At 49.9% G+C, this 23,471-nt stretch overlaps 2 protein-coding genes across 6 annotated transcripts in view; one reads left to right on the plus strand and one right to left on the minus strand.

Moving 5' to 3' along the window:
• The first annotated feature begins 43 nt into the window (after positions 1-43).
• Positions 44-3,209, plus strand: PTRHD1 (peptidyl-tRNA hydrolase domain containing 1). The gene is made up of 2 exons (XM_053249315.1): positions 44-238; positions 2,689-3,209. Exons 1-2 carry the CDS (start codon positions 44-46, stop codon positions 2,857-2,859), a joined length of 366 nt encoding a protein of 121 aa, XP_053105290.1. The 3' UTR covers positions 2,860-3,209.
• A 6,650-nt stretch (positions 3,210-9,859) lies between these two features.
• The window catches only part of NCOA1 (nuclear receptor coactivator 1), a 374,460-nt gene continuing 360,848 nt past the window's right edge, over positions 9,860-23,471 (minus strand). For 4 of the 5 annotated variants that reach the window (XM_053249238.1, XM_053249225.1, XM_053249233.1 and 1 more), the window contains 2 exons: positions 16,005-16,094; positions 9,860-11,359 (listed from right to left, as the gene is read on the minus strand). In XM_053249238.1, coding sequence (XP_053105213.1) covers positions 11,192-11,359; positions 16,005-16,094 — 258 coding nt within the window. In that variant the 3' untranslated portion in view covers positions 9,860-11,191. Of the gene's footprint in view, positions 11,360-11,455; positions 11,515-16,004; positions 16,095-23,471 lie in introns of all 5 variants that reach the window. The other variant, XM_053249244.1, reaches the window with a different exon arrangement.

Raw genomic sequence — 23,471 nt, forward strand, 5'->3', positions numbered from 1 at the left:
GCGCCGCCTGCCGCCGCAGCCTTCTCCCTTTCCGTACGGCAAGATGGCGGCGCGCGTGCTGGTGCAGTACGTGGTGCTGAGGGGGGACCTGGGGCGCGAGCCGCTGGCGTGGCCGTTGGGGGCCCTGGTGGCGCAGGCCTGCCACGCGGCCCTGGCCGTGACCCACAGCCACCGCCAGCACCCGGACACCGCGGCCTACCTGGCGCAGGGCGGCAGCATGAGGACCGTCGTCCTGGAGGTGAGGGGGTGCCCGGGGGTGGGCGGCCGGGCTGGCTGGCTGCAGTGTCCCCGCCCCTCACAGGGGTCCCCAGATGTTGTTGACTACAACTCCCAGAAGCCCCAGCTGCAAGGGCTTTTGCCTGGGGATTCTGGGAGTTGTAGTCATCAACATCTGGGAATCTCAGTGAGAGAGATCACTGGCTGGCTGCCATGGAGATGGCCAGGGAGGGGGCGCAGAACCCTTTCCCCGAAGGGCTCCCAAGTGGCTTAGGGTCACAGGAAGCGGCCATATACTGAGTCCGACCCTTGGTCCATCTAGCTCAGGATTGTCTTCACAGACTGGCAGCGGCTTCTCCAAGGTTGCAGGCAGGAGTCTCTCCCAGCTCTATCTTGGAGATACTGCTGGGGAGGGAACTTGGATCCTAGATGCTCTTCCCAGAGCGGCTCCATCCCCTGAGGGGACAATCTTACAGTGCTCACACATGTACTCTCCCATTCAGATGTAGCTGCAGGTCGGTGGCATCTTTGGATTGCTTCTCCCTCCCTCGCACTTGTTTGCCAGTCCTGATGTAGCTGACCATAGGGATGCTTCAAGATGCAGGATTGGCAAGCAAGATCTGGGGAAAGAGAAGCACTCTGAGGATGCCACCAATCTGCAGAGCTGGCTGCCAGCCGTGGCCACAGAGGCAACACCATATTCAACAATAATATGAATTATGGCAGGGGAACAAGCCCAGCATGGGGCATGTCAGCGTGTTCAGGTCTAAGGCATATGCCTACATCCCCCTTTTAGAAAAGGACCAAACTGAACTGCAGATGTGAAAAAGGGATTCTGGTTGGAAATGCCCAAGGCAGTAAAGGGTACAGAATCCTGGATCTTGCCACCCAAACTATCAAAACATGCTTGCTCTGCTATAATTGGGGTAAAATAAACCTCTCCCCTCTAACACCTGAGATTTTAGATTGATAAAATTACATACATCCACTTATTCTCCCCCTGGTGTGGGCAACACCACCGTACAGTGAGACTTAAATAGGCAGGTCCTCCAGAAACAATTGCCTGCTTAGCCCTGCCTGCTGTTTTCTGTCCCTGCGATTGTGGTGAGCCCAAAAAACGGTTTGTGTATTCTTAACTGAACCAATTGCCTTTGACTGTTTTTCCTGTGGGAGGACCTAGCTTGCTGTACTTCTGCTGTGGTAATGGCTATGCCCCAGTAAATGACAGTGTTCTAACGTTTTAATTTCTTGCATTTGTATATCAGGGTTGGCCAAGCTGAGTCATTGGACTAGAACTCCCATCAGCCCCAGCTGCAACGGATGGGGAATGATGGGAATTCTAGACTTGTCTGGCAGCTGGAGACTCAGTTTGGCACCCCTGCAGCCTGTGAATATGGGAAACTTGCCTCTTAAGGGGACCACTGACCAGGCTCACTCTGCCCTGGTAATGAGCAAGGAGACACCTTTTCAAGTGGCAATTCTCTTATATTTAGCAGCGGGAGAGCAACTGGCCCTCTCCACCCCAGCACAGCATCCCTCCAGTGACTGTTGCTGGTGTCTACCTTATGCTTCTTTTTAGATTGTGAGCCCTTTGGGGACAGGGAGCCATCTTATTGATGTTTCTATGTAAACCACTTTGGGAACTTTGGTTAAAGAGAGGTATGTAACTAGTCGTAGTAGTACCCAGAGCTGAAATATGAAATGCACTGGCGCCAGGCCACTTACACAGTGCCTTGCAGTGGTGGGGTCCGTATCATCTGTGACTTTCTCTTAACCAGAATATACAGACCTCTGCTTGCTAAGCAGTTTGAAACCTGCTTCCTTGGTGGTTGCAGCAGTAGGAATGTTTGCTCTCTGCCTCTCCCACCTCTATCAGGAGTTGTCTTTCCCCCTAAATGTGGGCCACCTCTTCCCATAGTGTGGCGATAGGCCATCCAGACTCTCCAGCTGTTGCTGAACGTAGGGGAGGTGCCCTGTGGTGGTGTGCAGATCATGGGCCCTGGAGCACCTCAGCTGATCACAAGCCTCTTAGGGGAGAACTGGTCTTGTGCTAGCAAGCATGACTTGTCCCCTTTTCTAAGCAGGGTCCATCCTGGTTTGCATTTGAATGGGGAACATGTATGAGCACTCAGATATTCCCCTGAGGGAATGGGGTCATAACTCAGTGGTAGAGCGCCTGCCTGCTTGCTTGCAGAAGGTTCCAAGTCCCCTCCCTGGCAGCATCTCTAAGATTGGGCTGGGAGAGACTTCTGCTTGCAACCTTGGAGAAGCCGCTGCCAGTCTGTGAAGACAATACTAAGCTAGATGGACCCATGGTCTGACTCAGTATATGGCAGCTTCCTATGTCGATGCTTGGTGATGGATTAATAAAGTTTACTTCTTCTTTCGCTGATAGACCTTGTTGTGTGTTTGGAGTAATAAAGCAGCAGAACCACTTTGTGATCTGGCTTCTTTCCCCACCCGCTTCCTTAGGCCCCGGATGAGTGTGCCTTGGCTACATTAGCGACGACACTGCAGCAAAACAGCATTGACCATAAGCTGTGGATAGAAGAGCCAGAGCACATCATCACTTGCCTTGCTCTCCGCCCATACCCCAAGGAGGAAGTGCACCAGTACCTGAAGAAATTCAAACTGCTGAAATGACCGGCTTCCTCTCTAGCCCAGGCACAAGGTTGACTAGGAAAGAAGGGCCTCCCCTGGGACTCGGTAGCTGTGATTTTGGGAACCATACAATTCCTTCATGGTATAGCAGCACTATGGGAAGGCACAAGAACGGGCTCAGGAACTTTCACATCACTGCATGATGTTGGCAGTTGTGCAGTTCAGCCGAAGGGCTTCTGTAGAGACGATTAAAGATTTGACTATTAAAGATTCTGTAGAGACTGATCTAGAGCTGAGGTTCTGGCATTTTGCACAAAACTCTCTAGACTAAGCAGCAGCACTTGGGACAGCCTGATGGATTTAAAGATGGAATAAAACACAAATGGAGGCAAGATTCTGTGTGGTGTGGAGCCTAACAAATTTCCTTAGCTTTACTCATGCTAAATATCTGACAACCGTATTAATTGCCAAGCCATATGCCTTGCAAATATGGCAGTTGTGCATTTAATTGTAGGCTGCATTGGGAGCCCACTTTGGCTGAAAAGCAGAATATAAAAACAATACATACATACAAGCAAGGAAGATTTCTTTCTCCCAGGGTAGATTAGCTAGGGACCCTGCTTTCTTTGCCCAGTCGCATTGTAATCTAGCTTGTGCAGGCTTGGGCACGAGGGGAGTACTATAAATGTTTTGAAAACAAAGCTTGACTACTACGGTTGAGCGCTGGGCTAGGAACAGAGGCAGGATGGAGAAAGTAGTTCTTGCTAAAGCTTAGGAACCAGGGGGTGGGGTAGTGGTCTGTTCTTCAGAAGCACATCAGAGTCCTGCTAGAGCAGATGAAAAGGTCCATCACCTTTGAGGGTTCCCAGCAGGGGGTACAAGTACCCCTAGGGGGAGACCTGAAGGTCTCCCAGGGGGTACTCAGCCTCCTTGCCTCCCCATGCTGCAGCTGCACTGTTTGTTCCCCATCTGAGGATTGCCAGATGGAAGCTGATGTGTCCACTGCAGAAGGGGAGGGAGGAGGGTGGAGACCTTCCTCTTTGGCTCCTGACTGGCTGGCTACATACTGAAGCTTGGCATGCCCCTCCCCTCCGCCTGACTGACAGGCTTCAGAAAATTAGCACTGGTACACCCATTGAAATTAAAAGTAAACTTGGCCCATTAACTCAGTGGGAGGACCAGTGAGTAACTCCGTCTGGATGTAAGCCAATGACTGGATTAGCCTCTTATAACTAACGTTTAAGAGTGCATGCTCTCTCTCTCTCTCTCTGGGGTACCCGAGCTACGGTACATTTGTTTTAAAAGGTAGGGAACCCCTGTTGCTGTTACGAATAGTCACTGGGGTGTGTGTGTCCCTTGCAGGGGGGGAATCGAGGCACTCGACCCAGCCCCCATGCCCCTGCCGCCAGGCTCCTACCTGGATGTGGTGCCATCGGCACTGATGGTGGGTGTGGGTGACTCTTCTGTTGGAATCTGGGGGCCTCTGTGCTGCCAGCTGGCTCCCTGCACCCATCAGCCAGTGCTATTCAGACCGCAGCAGCAGCAGCTCAAGAAGGGCAGGGGCAGGGACAGCCAGTGCAGCGTGCCCCACAGCCCACCTTGCTACTTCCCAGAGCTGCTCCCACAGCAGAGGCCAAGGAGGTAGAGTGAGTGGCCCTGCCCCTGGGGGGCGCCAGCACCTGTGAGCACCTCCTTTGCCCTGCCCCCCCGCACTGCAGCATGGCCTTGGCCACCAGCGAGAGAGTTCCGAGGGCTCTTGTGCAAGGCACACGCAGAAGAGTGGCGTTTGCCTTGCCTTCCGCACCTGATGTCCCGAGATTGACTTGCTTCTGACGCTCAGGTTCAGGGCCTGGTTTTGCAGTATGACTTTGCACCTGTGCGAGGTCACATGTGGTGGGACCCAAGAGCGAGCAAGAAAACAACACACTACCTTCTATGATGCAAGGGGCTAGGCAGGAATGGCTTTGTGGTTGGCCTTCGGCTGTGATCCTTCCTGCTCCTGCTCAGTAGCCTTCCAGCAACCTCCCTAACTACCAATGTTGAGTGAGGCAAGAGAGTTAGCCAGGTCAGGTGTGCCCTGAAGCAGGAACCTTCAACTCTCCTTTGGGGCTTGAGTAGCCTTTTCTGGGGAACCTTAAAGGCAGGCAATTTCTTTAAGGTACTGCTTTACCTTTTTTGGTGGGTCCACGTATCCAAAAAAATGTGAGAGAGAATCTACTGTAAACTGGGGGGTGGGGGAGGAGAGATACACCCCCCCCCAAACACCCAGTACTCAATTGCCTCCTAGGGTCCAGATAGTTGCTACATTCGCTTGTGGATCCATTATGCTTGTGGATCCATTAGGCTTCTTAGCCAAGTACTTGGAACCAACTATTCCTTGCTGCAACATTTTTAATGAGTTTTTGTGGACAAAATCTCTCGTATTCAGGCCAACTTAGATCCAGACTCCATAATTGTTAGAGTGTCTGATGTTGAGGTGTCCAGCAGCTCCACTTATGTGGTGACCTTGGATCAGTTTCAGTTTGTCAGTCCTGAGGATGTGAGAAGTTGCTTGGAATGGTGAGGCCTACCTCCTGCCCTCTTGGTCCTTGCCCAACATGGCTTATACTATCAGGTCAGGAGGCTGGTGTAGAGGGCCTGGTAAAGGTAAAGTGTGCCGTCGAGTCGGTGTCGACTCCTGGTGCCCATAGAGCCCTGTGGTTTTCTTTTGGTAGAATACAGGAGAGGTTTACCATGGCCGCCTCCTGCGCAGATTGAGATGATGCCTTTCAGCATCTCCCTATGCTGCTGCTGCCTGATATAGTAGCAGTGGGGATTTTAATCAGCAACCTTCTGCTTGTTAGTCAAGCATTTCCCCGCTGCACCGCTTAGAGATTATAAATGCTTATCTGAGGGAGGGTAGGATGCCTCCTTGTCTCGAGGCAATTATTAGACCTCTTCTGAAGAAGCCTGCCTTGGATCCCTTGGAGCAACTACAGGCCTGTCTCGAACCTTCCATGGCTGGGAAAGGGGATTGAAGGTGGTGGCCTCCCAGCTCCAGGCAGTCTTGGAGGAAACTGATTATTTAGACCAGGACTGCTCAACTTTGGCCTTCCTGCAGATGTTGGCCTACAATTCCCATAACCCCTGACTATTGGATTATGAGCACCATAATCCCCACTGTGGCTGGGGATTATGGGAGTTGTAGTCCAAAAACAGATGGGATGGGGGACTAAGTTGAGCAGGCCTGATCTAGACCCATTTCAAACTGGCTTTCGGGCTATGAGGTGCAGACTGCCTTGGTCAGCCTGATGGGTGATCCTTTTGGATCTCTTGGCAGCCGTCAATACTCTTGACCATAGTATCCTTCTGGAACATCTGCGGGGATTGGGGGTGGGAGGCACTGCCTTGCAGTGGTTCCACTCCTACCTCACGGGCAGATTCCAGGTGGTATCTCTTGGAGACTATTGTTCTTCAAAATATGAACTTTCATATGGTGTCCCTCGGGGTTCCATATTGTCTCCGATGTTGTTTAACATCTACATGAAGCTGCTGGGAGAGATCATCAGGAGATTTGTTGCAGGATGTTATCAGTATGCGGATGACACCCAAATCTATTTTTCCACGTCAGCCTAATCAAGAGAAGGCATGACCTCCCTAAATGCCTGCCTGGAGGCGGTGATGGGTTGGATGAGGGATAACAAACTGAGGCTGAATACAGATAAGATGGAGGTACTATTTTGATCTGCCAGTTCTGGATGGGGTCACACTCCCCTGGAAGGAACAGGAACACGGTCTGGGGGTGCTTCTGGCTCCAAAACTCTCCATGGTTTCAGGTAGAGGCAGTGGGCAGAGGTGCTTTCTATCAGCTTTGGCTGATGCACCAGCTGCGTCCTTTTGAGATGAATGACCACAGAATGGTGGAACATATGCTGATACAGAGGCGTAACTAGGGAAAACGGCGCCCGGGGCAAGCACTGAAATGGCACCCCCCCACTGCACCCCCCCGCCGCACCCCCAACATACTACATTATACTTAGGTTTTTCCTCACAAGCACCCGCCGCCGCCGCCAAGTCAGGCCACCGACTGACTGCCAGGCGCCAGCAAAGCAATGGGGGGGGGGGGCCGCGGGCGGCGCGGAAGGGACCGCTCGTGGGGAACGGGGCACCGACGCGCTCCCTTGACTGCTGCAGCACTGCTGCACTGAGCAGGAAACATTTGTATTAACAAAAATTTTAAAAAAATTTGGTCATGGCGGCGCCCCCCCCACGTGACCAGAAAAGATGGCGCCCGGGGCATGTGCCCCCCTGCCCCCCCTATAGTTACGCCTCTGTGCTGATAACCTCCAGACTGGACTTCTGCAATGCGTTCTATGTGGGGCTGCCTTTGTACATAGTCCAGAAACTGTAGTTGGTACAGAATACAGTGGCCAGGTTGGTCTCTGGGTCATCTTGGACAGACCATATTACTCCGGTGTTGGAAGAGCTACACTGGCTGCTGATAGGTTTCCGGGCAAAATACAAGGTGCTGGTTATTACCTATAAAGCCCTAAACAGCTTAGGCCCTAGGTTTTAAAGAAAATGTCTTCTTTGCCATGAGCCACATCGCCTGTTGTGATCTTCTACGGTTGAGATCCTCTACGGTTGCCACCAGCTCGTCTGGTGGCTACTTAGCAACAGGCCTTCTCTGTTGATGCCCCTGGGCTTTGGAATGTGCTCACTGTTGAGATAAGAGCCTCCCCATCTCTGGCAATTTTTAAAAAGGCACTGAAGACATATTTGTTCACCCAGGCATTAGATTTATAGTTTTAATAGTATTAATATTGGGTTTTTTAATGATTTTAATGTTTGTTTATATGATTTTAATTGTAAACCACCCATAGATGCAAGTTTTGGGTGGTACAGAAATATGTTAAATACATAAAAATAAATAGCATGATATTAGCCTTTTTAAAAGCTGCCGCACACTGAGTTAACATTTTCAATGAGCTGTCTACCATAACCCCAAGATCTCTTTCCTGGTCAGTCACCGACAGTTCAGATCCTGTCGGCATATATATGAAGTTGGGGGTTTTTTGCCCCAATATTCATCACTTTACATTTGCTTACACTGAATCACATTTGCCCTTTTGTCTGAATCACATTTGCCCTTTTGTCACCCATTCATGCAGTTTTGAGAGAACCTTTTGGACTTCCCCACAATCTGCTTTGAAATATACTGGTCTAAATAGTTTAGCATTGTCTGCAAATTTGGCCACTTTGCTGTTTACTCCAACTTCTAGATAATTTATAAACAAGTTCAAAGACCACTAGTCCCAGTACCGATCCCTTGGAGACCCCACTTCCTACCTACCTCCATTGTGAAAACTGTCCATTTATTCCTACCCTTTCCCCGTCCTTCAGCCAGTTACTGATCCACACAATGAACCTGTCCACTTATCCCATGACTGCTAAGTTTACTCAAGAGTCTTTGGTGAAGAACTTTGTCAAAAGCTTTTTGGAAGTCCAGGTATACTATGTCAACTGGATCACCTTATCCACATGCCTGCTGACATCCTCAAAGAACTCCAAAAGGTTAGTGAGGCAAGACTTTCCCTTGCAGAAGCCATGCTGCTTCTCCTTCAGCAAGGCCCGTTCTAGGAGTTGAATAATTTTGTCCTTAAGTATGTTTTTCAGCAATTTACCTGGCACAAAGGTTTAGCTAACCAGCTTGTAAATTCTCAGCCCACCCACCCCCGGATCCCTTTTTGAAAATGGGAATTACATTAGCTACTTTCCAGTCCTCTGGTACAGGGCCTGATTGTAGGGACAAGTTACATATTTTTGCTAGGAGATTAGCAATTTCACATTTGAGTTCCTTCAGAACTCTTGGGTGGATGCCATCTGGCCCTGATGATTTTTTAATTTTGCAAGACACAACATATTCCCTTGTCACTTCAAACTGGCCCAGTGCTTCAACCTCCAAGCCTAAGAAGCTCAGTTCTGCTGCGGGTATAAGGTCAGTATCCTCTGCCACGAAGACAGATGCAAAAAACTCTGCAATCTCCTTATCCTCTTTAATTATCCCTTTCATGCCCTCATCATCTAACTCAGGGATTCTCAACATTGGGTCCCCAGATGTTATTGGACTTCAACTCCCACAATCCCTAACCTAAGGCCACTGGGGCAGGGGATTATGGGAGTTGAAGTCCAATAACATCTGGGGACCCAGCGTTGAGAATCCCTGATCTAACTGACCAACTGCCTCCCTGGCAGGTTTTCTGCTTCTGATATATTTAAAGAGGTTTTTGTTATTCTCTTTGACACTTCTAGTTATATGTTCCTCAAACTCTCTTTTTGCATCCCTTATTGTCTCCTTGCATTTCTTTTTCCATAGTTTGTTCCTTTCTGTTCTCTTCATTTGGGCAGGACTTTTCTGAAGGAAATCTTCCCTTTTATAGCTTCCTTGACTGTACTTGTTAGCCATGCTGGGATCCTCCTGAACTTGGTGGTACCTTTCCTCCTTTTGGTCCACCTGAGGAATTAATTGGTTGCTTTTGACTAGGTCTTTGTGCAGCTCTGCTGGCCAGTTCTAGAGTTTTGTGTGTGAATCCCAGATTTGTGGCAACTGTACCGTATTTATTCAAATACAAGATGACTGAATGTAAGACAAACCTCTTTAAAAGGAGCTTAAATACAGGTTATACTTATATTTACCTAAAAGGAAGAGGACTCTGAATTTAAGATGACCCCCCTGATTTCTAACATGAAAGAACTTGGAAAAAACCTAGTCTTGGATTCAGGTAAATACAGTATGTGCATATTCAGGTCATCCCAAAGTAAGGCCCATGGGATGCAGTTAGTATTGGCACCTCCCTCTGAACCACCCTCTTGCATTTGGCTGCCGCCTCGCCCCACCCCGACTCTGCATTGAGGTCTGGCTTGTGCAGCTTACGGGTCTAATAAAAAAGTAGGGTTTTGTTTTATTCCCGTCCCCATGGATCTGCTCCAGCCCATGAAACATCCATGTGTGCTGCCTTCCCTGCTACCTTTTGGAAGCAATAATGCAACATTAGCCACCAACTTTGTCTCTTTGTTTTTTAAACTCTTGCAAATTCAATTAACAAAAGCTACACAGTTTTTCACACATCAACAAAATTTCAGAAAGAGAAAGAGAGGAAAGAAATAACAACTCCCCAACCCGCCTTACCCATCCAAAAGCAATGCTATTTAAGAGCAATCCCCAACTAAAAAAGGAAGGAAACCAATTTGTACAAGAGGTCTTGAGCTATTTACACGGATAGGTTTGAGGGGGCAAAGAAGAAGAGCTTGTCTCCTGTTTCACAGAGAATCGCCTTTTTATTATAATAATCATAATCAATATTAAATAGTTTTACGCTACCTTGGCTGTTAAACAATCAAAGCAGAGAGAACCAAGTGCTTAATTTTAATCAGTTTTCCTTTTATCTACAATAATTGCCAAAGGGTGCAGCGTGCTAAGAGCTTCTGCAAGTGCATCCCCCATTTCGTGTTGATGGGGCTTGTGGGGCAGTCCCCCTCCCCAAATCCCATGGAAATGAAATAATCCTAGCAGTGGGACTTGGTCGACTGCTCCCGGGGCTGACTCTCCCTCCCTCCCCACCCTAAAAATATTGCAATTATCCCCCAAACGGTACTTTTGTGTTTTCTTTTCAAAAATTATTATATTAGTTTTTGTACGAGCTCCCACCCACCCAAGTGTCATATACACAGAAGCCTCTTTCTCACTAAGGAGGCTGTCTATATACCAGCATAAAATATGGAAAAAATGGTGGGTCAAAATACTCTCTCATTATTATTCTTATTTTTCTTTAAAACTGACAGACTCACGATTGCTAGAAAAAGCTGATTGCACAAACGGATTGGGGCGGGGCGGGGTGGGGGGAGGGCGACAGCGGGTGAGGGTGTATGTTTTTCAGAATAGCTAGAAACATCCCTTCCCCAGAGAAGAGAGACCTGTGATTATTCACCCAATTCCTCCTTCGCTGAAGATGCAAATAATCAGTGACAGATCCAGCTGAAACTGAGAACACGGCTTCTCCTCCCCCTGCCCCACTCAATGCCTCTCCTTGCTTTCACAACGCCCTCCTGCGAGTAAACCTCCATCAGGGATAAGAAGCCAGCAACTGATTACAAAAATAAGGATCATCTGTAATTTTGGCTCAACTTGTCACTTTGCCGACACCTTTAAAAAAAAAGAGAAAGGGGAGGGGGGAAAAAAAAAAAAAGCAAAACTCTTTTTGCTCCAAACACTACGAGAGCTGAAGAATGGCTGCAAGTTTGAGATATCAAAAATCTCAGAAAAATATATAATATATATATATTTATATATATCTCTGTCTTATTATTTAAATTTCACATTCCTTTGAAAAGCAGGTTATTCCGTCAGTAGCTGCTGAAGGAGGCTTTTCTGCTGGGCTTGAGGGTTCTGAGGGCCGGCCGAGCTTTTCTGGGCGCCCACCGGGCCTGGCTGGTTCAGGTAAGGGTCTCCGCCCACCAGGTTGACCGTACACTGCACATCTGCAAACACCTGGACCTGCTGGACCTGCCGGGACACAAGAGGGGAGAGAGGCAGTTAGCCGGGAACGGGAAGGGGCCCCCTGGCGGACGGAGCAGGTACTACGGTTAAGTGGAAACTCACTAGAGAGAATTCCTCTAGTCTGTAGTCACCACAGAGAAGAACTCTTCTGTCTTCTTGCCCTACAAAAAGAAAACTGCTGCACTCATTTGGATCGGAGCTTAGGAAAGGTTAATTAAGAAAAGGAGGGGGGCAATCCGGAGTCTCCAGGCACGGGCAGTAAAATGGGAGCCGGAGACTGGCAAGCTCTCCCCCTTCTGCCAGGCAGACAAGATGGATGAGGCAAGAATGCAGCCGGAAGGAATCCTGAAACAAGGCGCTCAGCAGCCCCAGCTGCTACCTCCTTAAAAAACAACACACACACACACACACAGCTCTGCACCCCCCCTTTTGCAAATTCTCGCCTAGGGGTAAGAACAAAGAGGTGTGGTCTCACTGCAGCTGACCCTTGAGATGGCAAAATGGCAGCCAAGTGACTTCTATCGCGGAAGCAGCAGGGAGACCTCGGCAGCAACAGAGTGTGAAAGCAGGAACAGCTCAGTGCAGATTCCTGGAAACAACTCCACCCCACCCCAACACACACACACACACACACACACACACACACACACACACACACCTCTGACACTAGATCACAACCATCCCCCTTCCATTCTCTCAGTTCTCGCCTTCTCAGAGTCCTCAGCATAATCTTCCAGCTCCCAATAACAGCTAGAGAGTTGGGTATCCCACATCTAAAACAACTCTCTTATGCCAAAGCACGTTATCCTAGAATGTGAATACATTTTTTTTTTAGGAGAGGAGAGCTGGTCTTGTGGTAGCAAGCATGACTTGACCCCTTAGCTAAGCAGGGTCCACCCTGGTTGCATATGAAAGGGAGACTAGACGTGTGAGCACTGTAAGAGATTCCCATTAGGGGATGGAGTTGCTCTGGGAAGAGCAGAAGGTTCCAAGCTCCCTCCCTGGCCTCTCCAAGATAGGGCTGAGAGAGAGACTCCTGCCTACAACCTCGGAGAAGCCGCTGCCAGTCTGTGAAGACAATACTGAGCTAGATAGACCAATGGTCTGACTCAGTATATGGCAGCTTCCTATGTTCCTATGTTTAACCCTGAAAGTGCCACAAGACCCATAGTTGTTTTTGCTACAACAGACAAGACGGCTACCCCTCTGGAAGAATTGGAAAAGATATCTAAAACAGGATATTCCCAATACCCACAGTTCTCCTATCCCTCTGGTGAGCTCCCAGCTTTCCACAATATCGCCTATCTCCAGAACTCCGGCCTGCTTCCTCTGATCTTGGAGAGTTTGCATACCCACAGCACCACTTGTTTTCTGCAGATGCCCATGAACACTGACTGCCCCCAGACTATGATTTAAGCAGGGGGCTTGAAGATGCATATACCCCTCTCCCTTTGCGTACGTAGCCCTCCAGTTCCAGAGTCAACGTGTTCCTTGTCCAAATGGTCAAGCATTCTGCTCTCGCTGCAAGGAAAGGTTAAAGGCTCAAGTTGGACATTTGCTTCAAATGATTAAAGTCAATTTTTTTCATCTGGTTCTCAATGGCTACCCTTGATAGAATTCTGCTGAAAGTAAGAGCTGTGAAGTGAAACCAAGTTGCATGACCCCCTTCTGAGCCACCTCCCAGCTTTTAAAGATTGTTGCGGATAAAAACCACTCCTCTGTTTATATGTGGGGCTGAATTATGTGGGGCTTTCTGATGCTTTTAGCAGCCCTGCCCCCTGACCCCCTGACTTCATATTTACAGGCAGAACAGGTGTGTGTGTCTGGTCAGCCATTATGCCTTCTTTCTCTGAAACGGTGGCACAAGGGAGGATCTCAAGTAAACAAAGCTTTGGGATTCTGAGCAGAAGGGTCAGCCAGGCTGATGGCTGGTTACGGGGGTGAGGTGGCATCACCTAGCATTGTATTGGTGGAGAAGCAGCATCCACCTTCTGGCTAAAAATGAACCCTCAGAGCATTCCTCCCACTTGCTGGTGTAACAGAAAGCCACCTTCCTCACTCCCCAGCTCTCCATGGATCTGGAAGGGCATGAGGAGAGGTTGCATGTGATCTGCAGTAGCCAACTAGGAAGACTGGGCACTGTCTGACTGCCCTAGGATGGGGTTCTCAAACGTGGGTCCCCGATGTTGTTGGGGCCCCAACCCTCTCCAGCCACAATAGCCAAAGCTGTTGGCTGCTGTGTCTGGGGGGATGGTAGGAACTGTGGTCTGACAACATCTGGAGACCCACCTTGGAGAACCCCTGGCCTCCTAGGTAGTCATATCTGTGACTACTAATTGCCAGATGAAGTGGCGGGAATAATCTTGTCCTACAAATGGAACCCATGAACAGGAACCAAAACTGGTCCCGATGGAAGGCCAACAATCCTAGCAGACAGCACTGATTCTTGCTAATGTTGCCATTGGTTTGTGCTGTTTTTGAGGCCCTTCCCAGTGTGAAGGACAAAGCGAAGGGGCTCTAGGAAATGGGGCGGCTTGAATGGCCAATGCACACCTGGAACGGAATTGTCTGTCAGCTGGCCTCCTCTGGCTGCAGCTGCTGCTAATATCCTGCTCCTTGTCTTCTTTTTATGTTTTCTAACTGGTTGCTTTTAAAGCAGCGTGGGACATTTCTTTTTAAACATAAAGGTGGGATATAAGTGTTCTTATGACAACAGTTACGGTGGAGGGCAAGCAGGGACTGCTTTCAAACAGAAGGCGCCATTTCACAGCTCTGTGGGCAGATGCATTTGGTATTTTCACAGCCACAGAGGACATTCCACCCCTCCTATCAGAAGCAGCTCAGCTTGACCCAAAATCACAGAAGACCTAGCAACCTTAGAGCTGCTCCAGCTTGTTCTGCTGAGCACCTTTCTGGGGCACCTGTGTCTCCATGGGCTGGGTTTCCAGCCACACGGCATGCTGATTTTCTCTTGCTTGGTGCCACTGGGCTTGGATGAGGTTTGGAGAATGAGAGGACATGTTCAGCTTTGCTAAGCAGGAGGTGCCTCCTTCTCTCCACATTCAGCTGATAAGTTGGCAATGCTACGCACATATTGACTTCCAAACAGTTCTTTCTGCCAAGACCTCTTTATTTGCCCACAGTTAAAAAACCACCAGATGTTACAGGTTACAAGCAGAATAGTTTCAGTGTACAAACACTATCTTCAGCTGCTAATACAGACGGAGTATCTCGGCAATTTAAATTCCTTCTGGCAGACTCAGAAGCTTCTGGAGAAATGTGGGGTTAAAGCTGATGTAGTGTGTAGCGCACCCACACCGTTGAAACCAACTGGTCAGTATGACAACAAGTGTGAGTTCAAAGATTTGTGAAAGGGGAGAAGGTTGGTGTAGTGTTCAGGGGATGATTTATAAGCTACAGTGTTTGGAATGCTCCTTTGATATAGGTGAAACGGGAAGACCTTTAAGAGACGGATATAAGGAGCATTGGTCTGCTATGCGATATAATGGGAGTCAGGCCAAACTGTGGTCTATCATATGAAAGAGAGGCATGCTGGGTGAGTGGTTGGAACTAAAATTTCTGTGTAGACGGTGGAAAGAAACTCGCAGAAGCATAAAAGCAAGGAGGCATGTTCATAGAGAAGTTAAAACCAGATATAAATGTTAAGGATGAAATGGCCCTGGCCATTGAACGATGCAAGCTGTGTTAATTATTCTGTCCTTGGCAGCTGTGATGTGTTTCTCCTGCTCATTGCTTATCTCATGGGAAGGAATTTAAACTGCTGAGATACTCCATCTGTGTTAGGAGCTGAAGATAGTGTCTGTACACGGAAACTGCTCTGCTTGTAACCAGTAACATCTGGTGGCTTGTAATTGTTGCGCAGATAAAGAGGTCCTGACGGAAAAATCTCCGCATTCAGCCTGCCCTTCCCTTTCTCTGATGTTAAAGAGAAGCTGAAGGTATTCCGAAATGACTCCCTCAGAGGGTCTTTCTACATGCCCAGGGCAAGTGGCAAAGGGTACAACTCCAAAGGAGCCCACCTGCCAGCGTTCTCTCTAATTTTTTTCATATCTGGGCAGCAGTATCAAGGCAGTGTGTGCACACGTGCCTTCAGAGTGGGGCCTTCCTGATCCAACCTGAGTGGGATCTAAAATTGACTGAGCGGACATAACAAAAATTGTGAGCGTGCACACGTCTTAGAGGGCACACAGCTTCCCCCGCGGCCACTTTGGCCCTTGAATGCTAAGTGCAGGAAGCACTACCTGGAAAGCAGAGAGGCTCCCCATGGCGTGTGTGGCGCCCCTTGTGGCAGCTCTCTCACCACATGGACTTGCAGGGCCTGTTACACAGGGAGCTTGATGAATCCAACAAAAACCTCAGGCAGGCAGGCCTCAATGGCAAAACCAAATACCCCCGAAGGTGGGCTACGCCACTCACATTCCGGTCCACATTCTGGGCCAGCCTTGGGGTCACTGCTCCGGACAGTAGCAATGTCCAACCTGCTCACAGTCAGACTGCTCTCAGCTGTACTAAGTCACTTGCAGGGTAGGCCAAGAACCATCGGGTTCCCAAGGTGAGCCAGGCCAGCTGTTCCTGACTCCCCAGAGTGAGTACCTGAGGAGGTTCCCAGGCTTAGGAGAGTGCTACTGACCTGTGCGCCGTCTGCTTCCGTTTTCAAAAGGTCAGAGGAGGAGAGCTGGTTGCAGTAGAGACCTGAGGGTCTGAGAGCTGGGTCGTTCACCTGAGGGCAGGGGTGGGGGGGAGACAGGGCAGAGACTTCAGAGACTGGTCGGCAGCTTTTCATCTCCCCTTTCTCCCTCCCAAGCAGCTCCACGAAAAGCCAAACACTGAAGGAGAGACCGAAGGCCGCTTGCAGCCTCGGCATCCCACGCCCTGATGGGTACCCCAGCCAGAGGCTCCTCCTGGCCTCTGGGGTGTCCTGCCGTTGGGCAGCCTAGGGCTTCTCGGGGTCCCTCAGGGCTTCTCGGGGCCACCTCTTCCCAGCTGCCATTCATAAACACTGAGGGTACTGATACACCGTAGACTGAAGAGGGATTTAGTCACAACTCCCTTTCTCACAGAAACCCAGATAACTATAGATCTGAAAGCGGGGTGGAATTGGGATTCTCTAGCAAAGGAATTCTTAGCATCCTCACCAAAACAAGATCTCCAGGATTCTTAGAGGAAACCCACAATTGGTCACAAAACCAATGTAAATGTCAAGACATGCCCTTATCCGTATTGTAGGAGTGGTCTGAAAAATCTCCAAGGGCTACAGCCAGCTTGATGCAGACAGATCTCTTCCTCCAGGCTTTGTTTCCACCCTCAGTTATTTGGAATAATCACACCTGGCCCTCCTTCAGTCTTACACTTCCAAGGGGCGAATCAGAGTCGAAGCAGGTTGAGAGAATCAGACTCCTCCTGAAAAGGTCAGGGGCTCTGGTCTCTCCTGTACCCTCATGTAAGCAGCAGCAGCAGCAGCAGGTATGTGTGTGTGTTATTGCTGGAGGATGCAATTCACAGCTTAACATTAAAACCCATGAATGAATGGAGACAATCAGCACAACAGTGTGAGGAAGAACAGCCTGGAACTCTCAATCCATGCAGAAAGAGAACGGAGCATTGGTTACTCACCGTGAAGGTTTCTTCTGGTTGCTGAGGTCAAGGCCATCTCTACGGGTTATCCTCATCACGTGCTCCAGGGGCAAGACTTAAGTTAATTAGCTGAAGAAAGACCCGGGCTGAGGAGGGTGACCTTGCCCAGTTCTTACAAGCCCAGTAAGAATGTAGCAGAAAAGGTATTACAAGTAGAAAAAAGGCAGTGAGAAGGGAGAGACCCCCACTGTTCAAGTCTTCAGGTGGCGGCTCCATGCAATGCCGAGATCAGGAATGTCTCCCCCAGACACAGTCCAGAACAGAACGGGTGGGTCGAGATGGTCTTGACCTCAGCAACCAGAAGAAGCCTTCACGGTAAGGAACCAATGCTCCGTTCTAGGTTGCTGGGGTCAAGGCCATCTCTACGGGACATACCAAAGCTGTATGTCTCGCGGGGGGGACAGGACTAGACTAATCCTGGGGGAGAACGCTCTGAAGGACACGTCGGCCAAATGCTGCCTGGGCAGAGGTGAAAGTGTCCAGCTTGTAGTGCCGTGTGAAAGTCAATGGATTCTTCCAAGTTGTGGCCTTCCATATCTCATGTAGAGGAGCGTTTGTAGAGAACGCGGCGGATGCAGCCGCCGCCGCTCGAGTGGAATGAGCTGTGATTCTAGCTGGGGGTCGCAGTTGCTGTGATTCACATGCTGAGACGATGCAGGCTCGAATCCATCTAGCGATGGCAGCTGAGGTGACCACCTCACCCATGGAGACAGGTAGGTAGGAAATGAACATAGCTTCAGACTTCCTAAAGGAAGTAGTCCTCTTTATGTATGTTTCAAGGCAACGCTGGATGTCCAGCTTATGCCACAGTTTTTCTTAGGCATGTAAAAGGCGTGGACAGAAGGTAGGCAGGAACACATCCTGTGAGAGATTGAATTGTGACAAGACCTTAGGTCTGAAAAAGGGGTCTGGGATGAGGTGAACGGAGTCCTCTGCAAACACACATGAACCGACAAGGCCCGTAGCTCTGACACACGTCTGGCGGTAGTGACAGCCACCAGGAAGGCTAACTTGAAGGAAAGCATTTTAAGCGAGATTGATTTCATAGGTTCGAATGGTGCCCGCTGAAGAGCCCTAAGGACAGTGTGTAAATCCCAAGAGGGAAAATGGTGAGATGTTGGAGGCTATAGCAGCGTCACTCCACGGAGGAAACGCTTAAGGAGAGGATGGCCAAGCATAGACCTATTAGAGTGGCCAGCAATCAAGCTGATCAGCGACACCGCTTGTCTCTTCAAGGTGTTGGGCTTGAGCCCCTTATCCAGGCCTTCCCGGAGAAATTGTAGAAGATGCGTCATAGAGGCCGTGCCCGTCTTGATATGATGGCGGGAGGACCAGCGTAGGAAGGCTCTCCAGGTGCATTGGTATATCCTGTTAGTGGAGTCTCTGCGTGAGGCCAGAATAGTAGTGGTGACGTTCTGGGGAAGCGCCTCCTCTGCTAGAATCCTCCGCTCAGTCTCCATGCGGCTAGCTGAAACCAACCTGGATCTGGATGGTTTACTGGTCCCTGAGATAGGAGGTCGGGTGAGACTGGAAGGTGCCAAGGTTCCGTGACACTGAGATGGAGGAGCTCGGCGAACCAGTGGCGACGAGGCCAGTGAGGTGCCACCAGTATCACCTCCGCCTTCAAGGTCCTGATGCATCTGAGGAAGCACTCTAGAAGAGGGATAGGTGGAAACGTGTAAAGGACTCCCGGAGGCCAGGTTGTGGATAGGGTGTCTGTGTCCTCCACGGTCGTGCATGGAAACCTTGAGATGAATCTCGGGAGCTTTGCATTGATGGGGGTTGCGAACAGGTCGACCTCCGGAGTCTCCCACCTGTGTGCCAATTGATCGAAAACGCGGGGGTGTAGGGACCACTCCCCGGAAGGAGGTCCTCTCGGCTGAGCCAGTCCGCCAGAGAGTTGAGGTCGCCTTTGACATGATGGAGAGGAGGTGTTCCTCCACCCACAAGAGCAGGAGGGTTGTCTCTTGATGTAGTGATCTGGACCGGGTGCCTCCCTGTCTGTTCACATGGGCCTTTGCTGTCATATTGTCTGTCTTCACAAGGACATCCTTTCCCTGAACTATGTCCTGGAAGCGCCAGAGATTGTGCCCGTGTCATGCAGGAGAGGCTGAATCTACTGAACATGTGTTGTTGAATTGTTGTTTCTATAAGGAGCTAAGAACAGAATTAATTTTTCCCCTTTTAAGAGGTCGTAGATTGACCTCAGGTCAGGAGAAGGTGGAGTTTTTACTTGCAGATTTGGATGATTTCATCTCGACAAAAGTAGCCAAGTTTCTTTGTATTGCAAGTAAACTCCGCAGAAGACATGTTGAGAGGCTAGATGCGGGCATAGTATAGTAGGAGGATGAACTGATTTTATCTAGACAAAATTCTTCATATATGATACTTTTACTGTACTGTTTTAATTGCAGTTTCTCTTGATGTTTCTGATGTGTTGTGTACTGTTGTGTGTGTTATTGTGTTGTATTGAGTGGCCGTTGGCTGTAATAAAGTACTACTACCATGTCCTGGAAGCTGGTGAGCGCCAAGTGAATGGCCGGCAGCTCCATCCAGTTGATGGAGTGCTTCCACTCTGAAGGAGACCATCGACTCTGACCGGAGTGTTGGAGACAGTGGGCTCCCCATCCCCTGGTGCTGGCATCCGTGGTTACTATCAGGCACGGATACTCCATGTATCGTTTGCCCTTCAGGACGTTCTGGGGTGCCAGCCACCAGAGGAGGGAGTGATGTGCCAGCGAAGGAAGAATCAGCATGACTGGTCTCTTCAGAGAGATGGCTGTCTGGTGAGGTAGGAGAAACCACTGAAGGATTCAAAGATGGAACCGGGCCCAGGGGACCGACTCGAGAGTGACAACCATAAGACCCAAGATTCTTGTGAGAGACATCAGGGGTACTGCATGGGAGTCCAGTGCCTGTCGGATTTCTGAAGTCAGTATTAGAAATCTGTCGTGTGGGAGAAATAAACGACCCTGCTGAGTGTCGATTATCACTCCAAGATGACGTAGTCGGTGTGCTGGGACTAGTTGGCTTTTTTGAGTGTTGATAATAAAGCCGTGGTGCTGTATAGTGAGTAGGGTAGTCTACAGATCGAAGGATGCTAGAGCCTTGGAGCGAGACTGCAGAAGAAGGTTGTCTAAGTACGTGAAGGCCCTGATCCCCCGCAGGCAAAGATTCGCTAGGAGGGGGGCCAGGACCTTTGTGAAAATCCTGGGGGCTGAAGACAGCCCGAATGGGAGGGCGGTGTATTGATAATCGATGCCCACGTACTTGAATCTCAGGAGGGATCTGCTGTCTTGGTGGATCGGGATACGGAGATAAGCCTCCTTCAAGTCGACTAATGAGAGAAAATCCCCATGATGGAGGGATTCTGTGATGGCTCTGAGTGTCTCCATCCGAAATCTGTTGTACCGCACCCACTTGTTTACAAATTTTAGGTCCAGCACCGCTCGGAGGGATTTGGCACTGTGAATAGAATAAACGCCCCTCCCCACCTGGTCCTGAGGGACCCGCTCCACAGCTCCAATATCCACGAGGTGTTGGATGGCGCGGGTCAGGTTTGAGTGTTTGGTAGAAGAGTTTGAGCGCGGGGTAGGTAGGAACCTGGGGGGAGGAGAGCCGTGTATTCTGTAGTCTTGCTCGATCACATTGAGCACCCATTTGTCTGTAGTGGTCTGCTCCCAGGCGTGCAGGAAGGCGGAAAGGTGACCTCTCAGGAGCGCCTGGCCCGAGTCATAGCTTTTGCTTGGACTGTTTTGCCTGAGAGGAAGGCTGCCTATTTCCCTGGGTTCTGGAGGAGAAATGCTGCCGGTTCCAGGTCCCTCGCTGCGGCTTGAGGTCCCGATCCCAGGGCCTGTAAAAGGAGCAAAAGGGCCGTAAGGACTGGGAGGACCGTCTGAATGCTGGCTTGTCCTGTTTGTGGGGAGCGGAAGGCATGGTCTTCCGCTTGTCAGCGGATTCCACAAGGACTTCTTGAAGGGCAGACTCCCTGAAAATTTTCTTGGCGTCGTAAGGTACTGCCGATAGATTAGCTTTAGAGGTGGCGTCCGCTTGCCAGCTTTTTAGCCATAAATGCCTCCTTCCCATGACCGATGCGGCAAAAGCTCTGGAAGAGAATCTTATGGCATCGAGTGTGGCGTCCGGCACAAAGGCTTGGGCCTTCTGCAGCTTAACTAGCTGCTGTCTAAGGTGGGTGGGGTCTATCTGGGAGTCAGCAGCAAGGAGGTCATCAATCCAGATTAGGCTGGCTCTGGCGGCCATGGATGCGGCTGCTAAAACTCTGGTAGCATAAGAAGAGTTGTCGTGTACCCGCTTCAGGGCCATGTCTGCTTTCTTGTCAGATGGATCTTTGAGGGAGACTTCTCCATCTCAAGGAAGCAGTGAATTCGAGACCAGCTGAGCTACTGGCGCATCTGTATTTGGAGTCTTCAGAAGAGACGCTGGTTGCTGTTGAAGAGAGTAAAAACGTGCCGCCGCTGCCATGGGCTTGCGCACCAAGGCGGGTAAGGCCCATTCCTCCCTAATGGTTTCAATGAAACAGTCAGGCAAGGGGAGAAGCATGTCCTTAGGTTTTGCCTTGGGAAACACTAAGTCACCCTTAGAAGAGCGAGTAGAGTCAGGTTGAAGCTTGGATTGCAAGCCTATATTTTTGTCATTAAAGGGTTAAAGTCCTCTGGGCCAAACAGGCATTGAGAGACATGAGAGGGTCCAGGCCCTTTGCCCCCCGACCATTCGCCCTCCTCCTTATCCAAAAGAGTAGCTGGCGTCTGTGCCTCCTCTCCTCAGTCCATCTGAACCTCCTCCATGTTAGAGCCCCCGCCAGAGGCTACAGGTCTGGCATACTGCAAAGGAAATGCGGACTTACGCTTTAAGGGGTCTGGATCCCCAGAATCCTGCTCTGATAGTTCAGATGAGTGGGCCCTGGTGGCCTGAGGGGGCGAGGACTTCGATTGTTTCGATGAAGCCTTCGTGTGCTTCTTTTTCCTTTTGGCTTTTTTGGGGAATGGAGGGGGGGGCTAGACTCAGAGGACTCCTCAGAGGAAGAGTCCCTTTTTCTCTTTCTGGAATGTTTTTTACGCTTTTGGGGGTGCAACTGCAAAACGGTATCCACCATAGCGTTTTTTAGCCATGCCTGCCATTCTGGGGGCATAGAGGCAGAGGATGCAGCAAACGGAAAAACCGCGGTCGAGGCACCCCCCCTTGGGCAGAGTTCACCACATTCAGAAGAGTAGGCGCCGAGGGGGCCTCTGTCAGAGCAGCCGCATTCTTGGCGGGCTTTTCGACGTGGGTGCCATCTTGGAGCACCGGGGAAGGCGCCGCTTCCATGTTGGCCTCTGGTGTCGCCCTTCTCTCACTCCACAGCGGTAGTGTGTAGATCACCAGGTGCCCTGCTGTTGCGTTGCTCCGCAGAACCCGGGGAGGAAAGGGCTCCGCCGTCTCACCCAGGCAGGAGGAGTTCTGCTGAGCTACCGCGAGGCGAGTTCCAGTGCCCAAGGGTGGGATGCGCTGCGGCTGAGGCCGTTTCCCCTCTGGACAGTGCTCCGGCAGGTGGCGGTGAGGGAAGAGCCGAACCGGGCGCTCTAGTGCCCCTTGGAAAATTCTTCTTTGGCTTCCCCGCAGGAATGCAAATGTTTAGAGACGTTCCTGGTAGCTCCATACGGGGCGGGGGTGGTGGTGGAGTGGGAGACAAACAAGGAAAAAATGAACCTCTTTTTTTTTTTGGTAGGAGAGAGAGGGCAGAGGAGACAACAAGTAGCAGTGGGCACAAGGAATAGAAAGTAGAATGTGGAAGGAAAAGGGCTAGAATACACGGAGAGAAGAGGAAAGCCTGCCTAGAGCTACGCAGGACTGAAAGAACTGGGCGAGGTCACCCTCCTCAGCCCGGGTCTTTCTTCAGCTAATTAACTTAAGTCCTGCCCCTGGAGCACGTGATGAGGATAACCCGTAGAGATGGCCTTGACCCCAGCAACCTAGAACAGTCCTATGTACTAATGGCCACCTCTGGGAGATGTTTTGCACATGAACCCTAGAGTCAAACCAGAGGTGTGTGCAAACTCATTTCAAAGAGGTGTTTCCAACTAAGAAGTTCTGCCTCTGGGAGGGCTGGGCTCGGGGGCGGGGGCAGGGGGACTGGGAAAGGCTTTGTAAAATACAAAATGCCAATGCCATTACTTTTTATATTGGTTCTGGAAGTGCTTTGTAGAAATATTAGAGAAGATGAACAAATACAAGGCCCAAAAGTTGGGAAACAGGAGTATAAACTTAGAGCCTTTGTGGATGGATGATGTAGTGTTTTTTCTAGAAAATCCATTAGAGAAGATCAGAAGGCTCTATGAAAAAACAGAACAATTTAGCCAATTGGCTGGGTTTTATATAAATAAGAGTAAAAGGAAGGTGTTGACAAAAAATATGGACCAGAAATCCAATGATAGACTTTATGAAATAAGTGAATTGAAAGTGGAGA

This window comes from Hemicordylus capensis, chromosome 1 (genome assembly GCF_027244095.1).
Source record: "Hemicordylus capensis ecotype Gifberg chromosome 1, rHemCap1.1.pri, whole genome shotgun sequence".
Taxonomy (NCBI): domain Eukaryota; kingdom Metazoa; phylum Chordata; class Lepidosauria; order Squamata; family Cordylidae; genus Hemicordylus; species Hemicordylus capensis.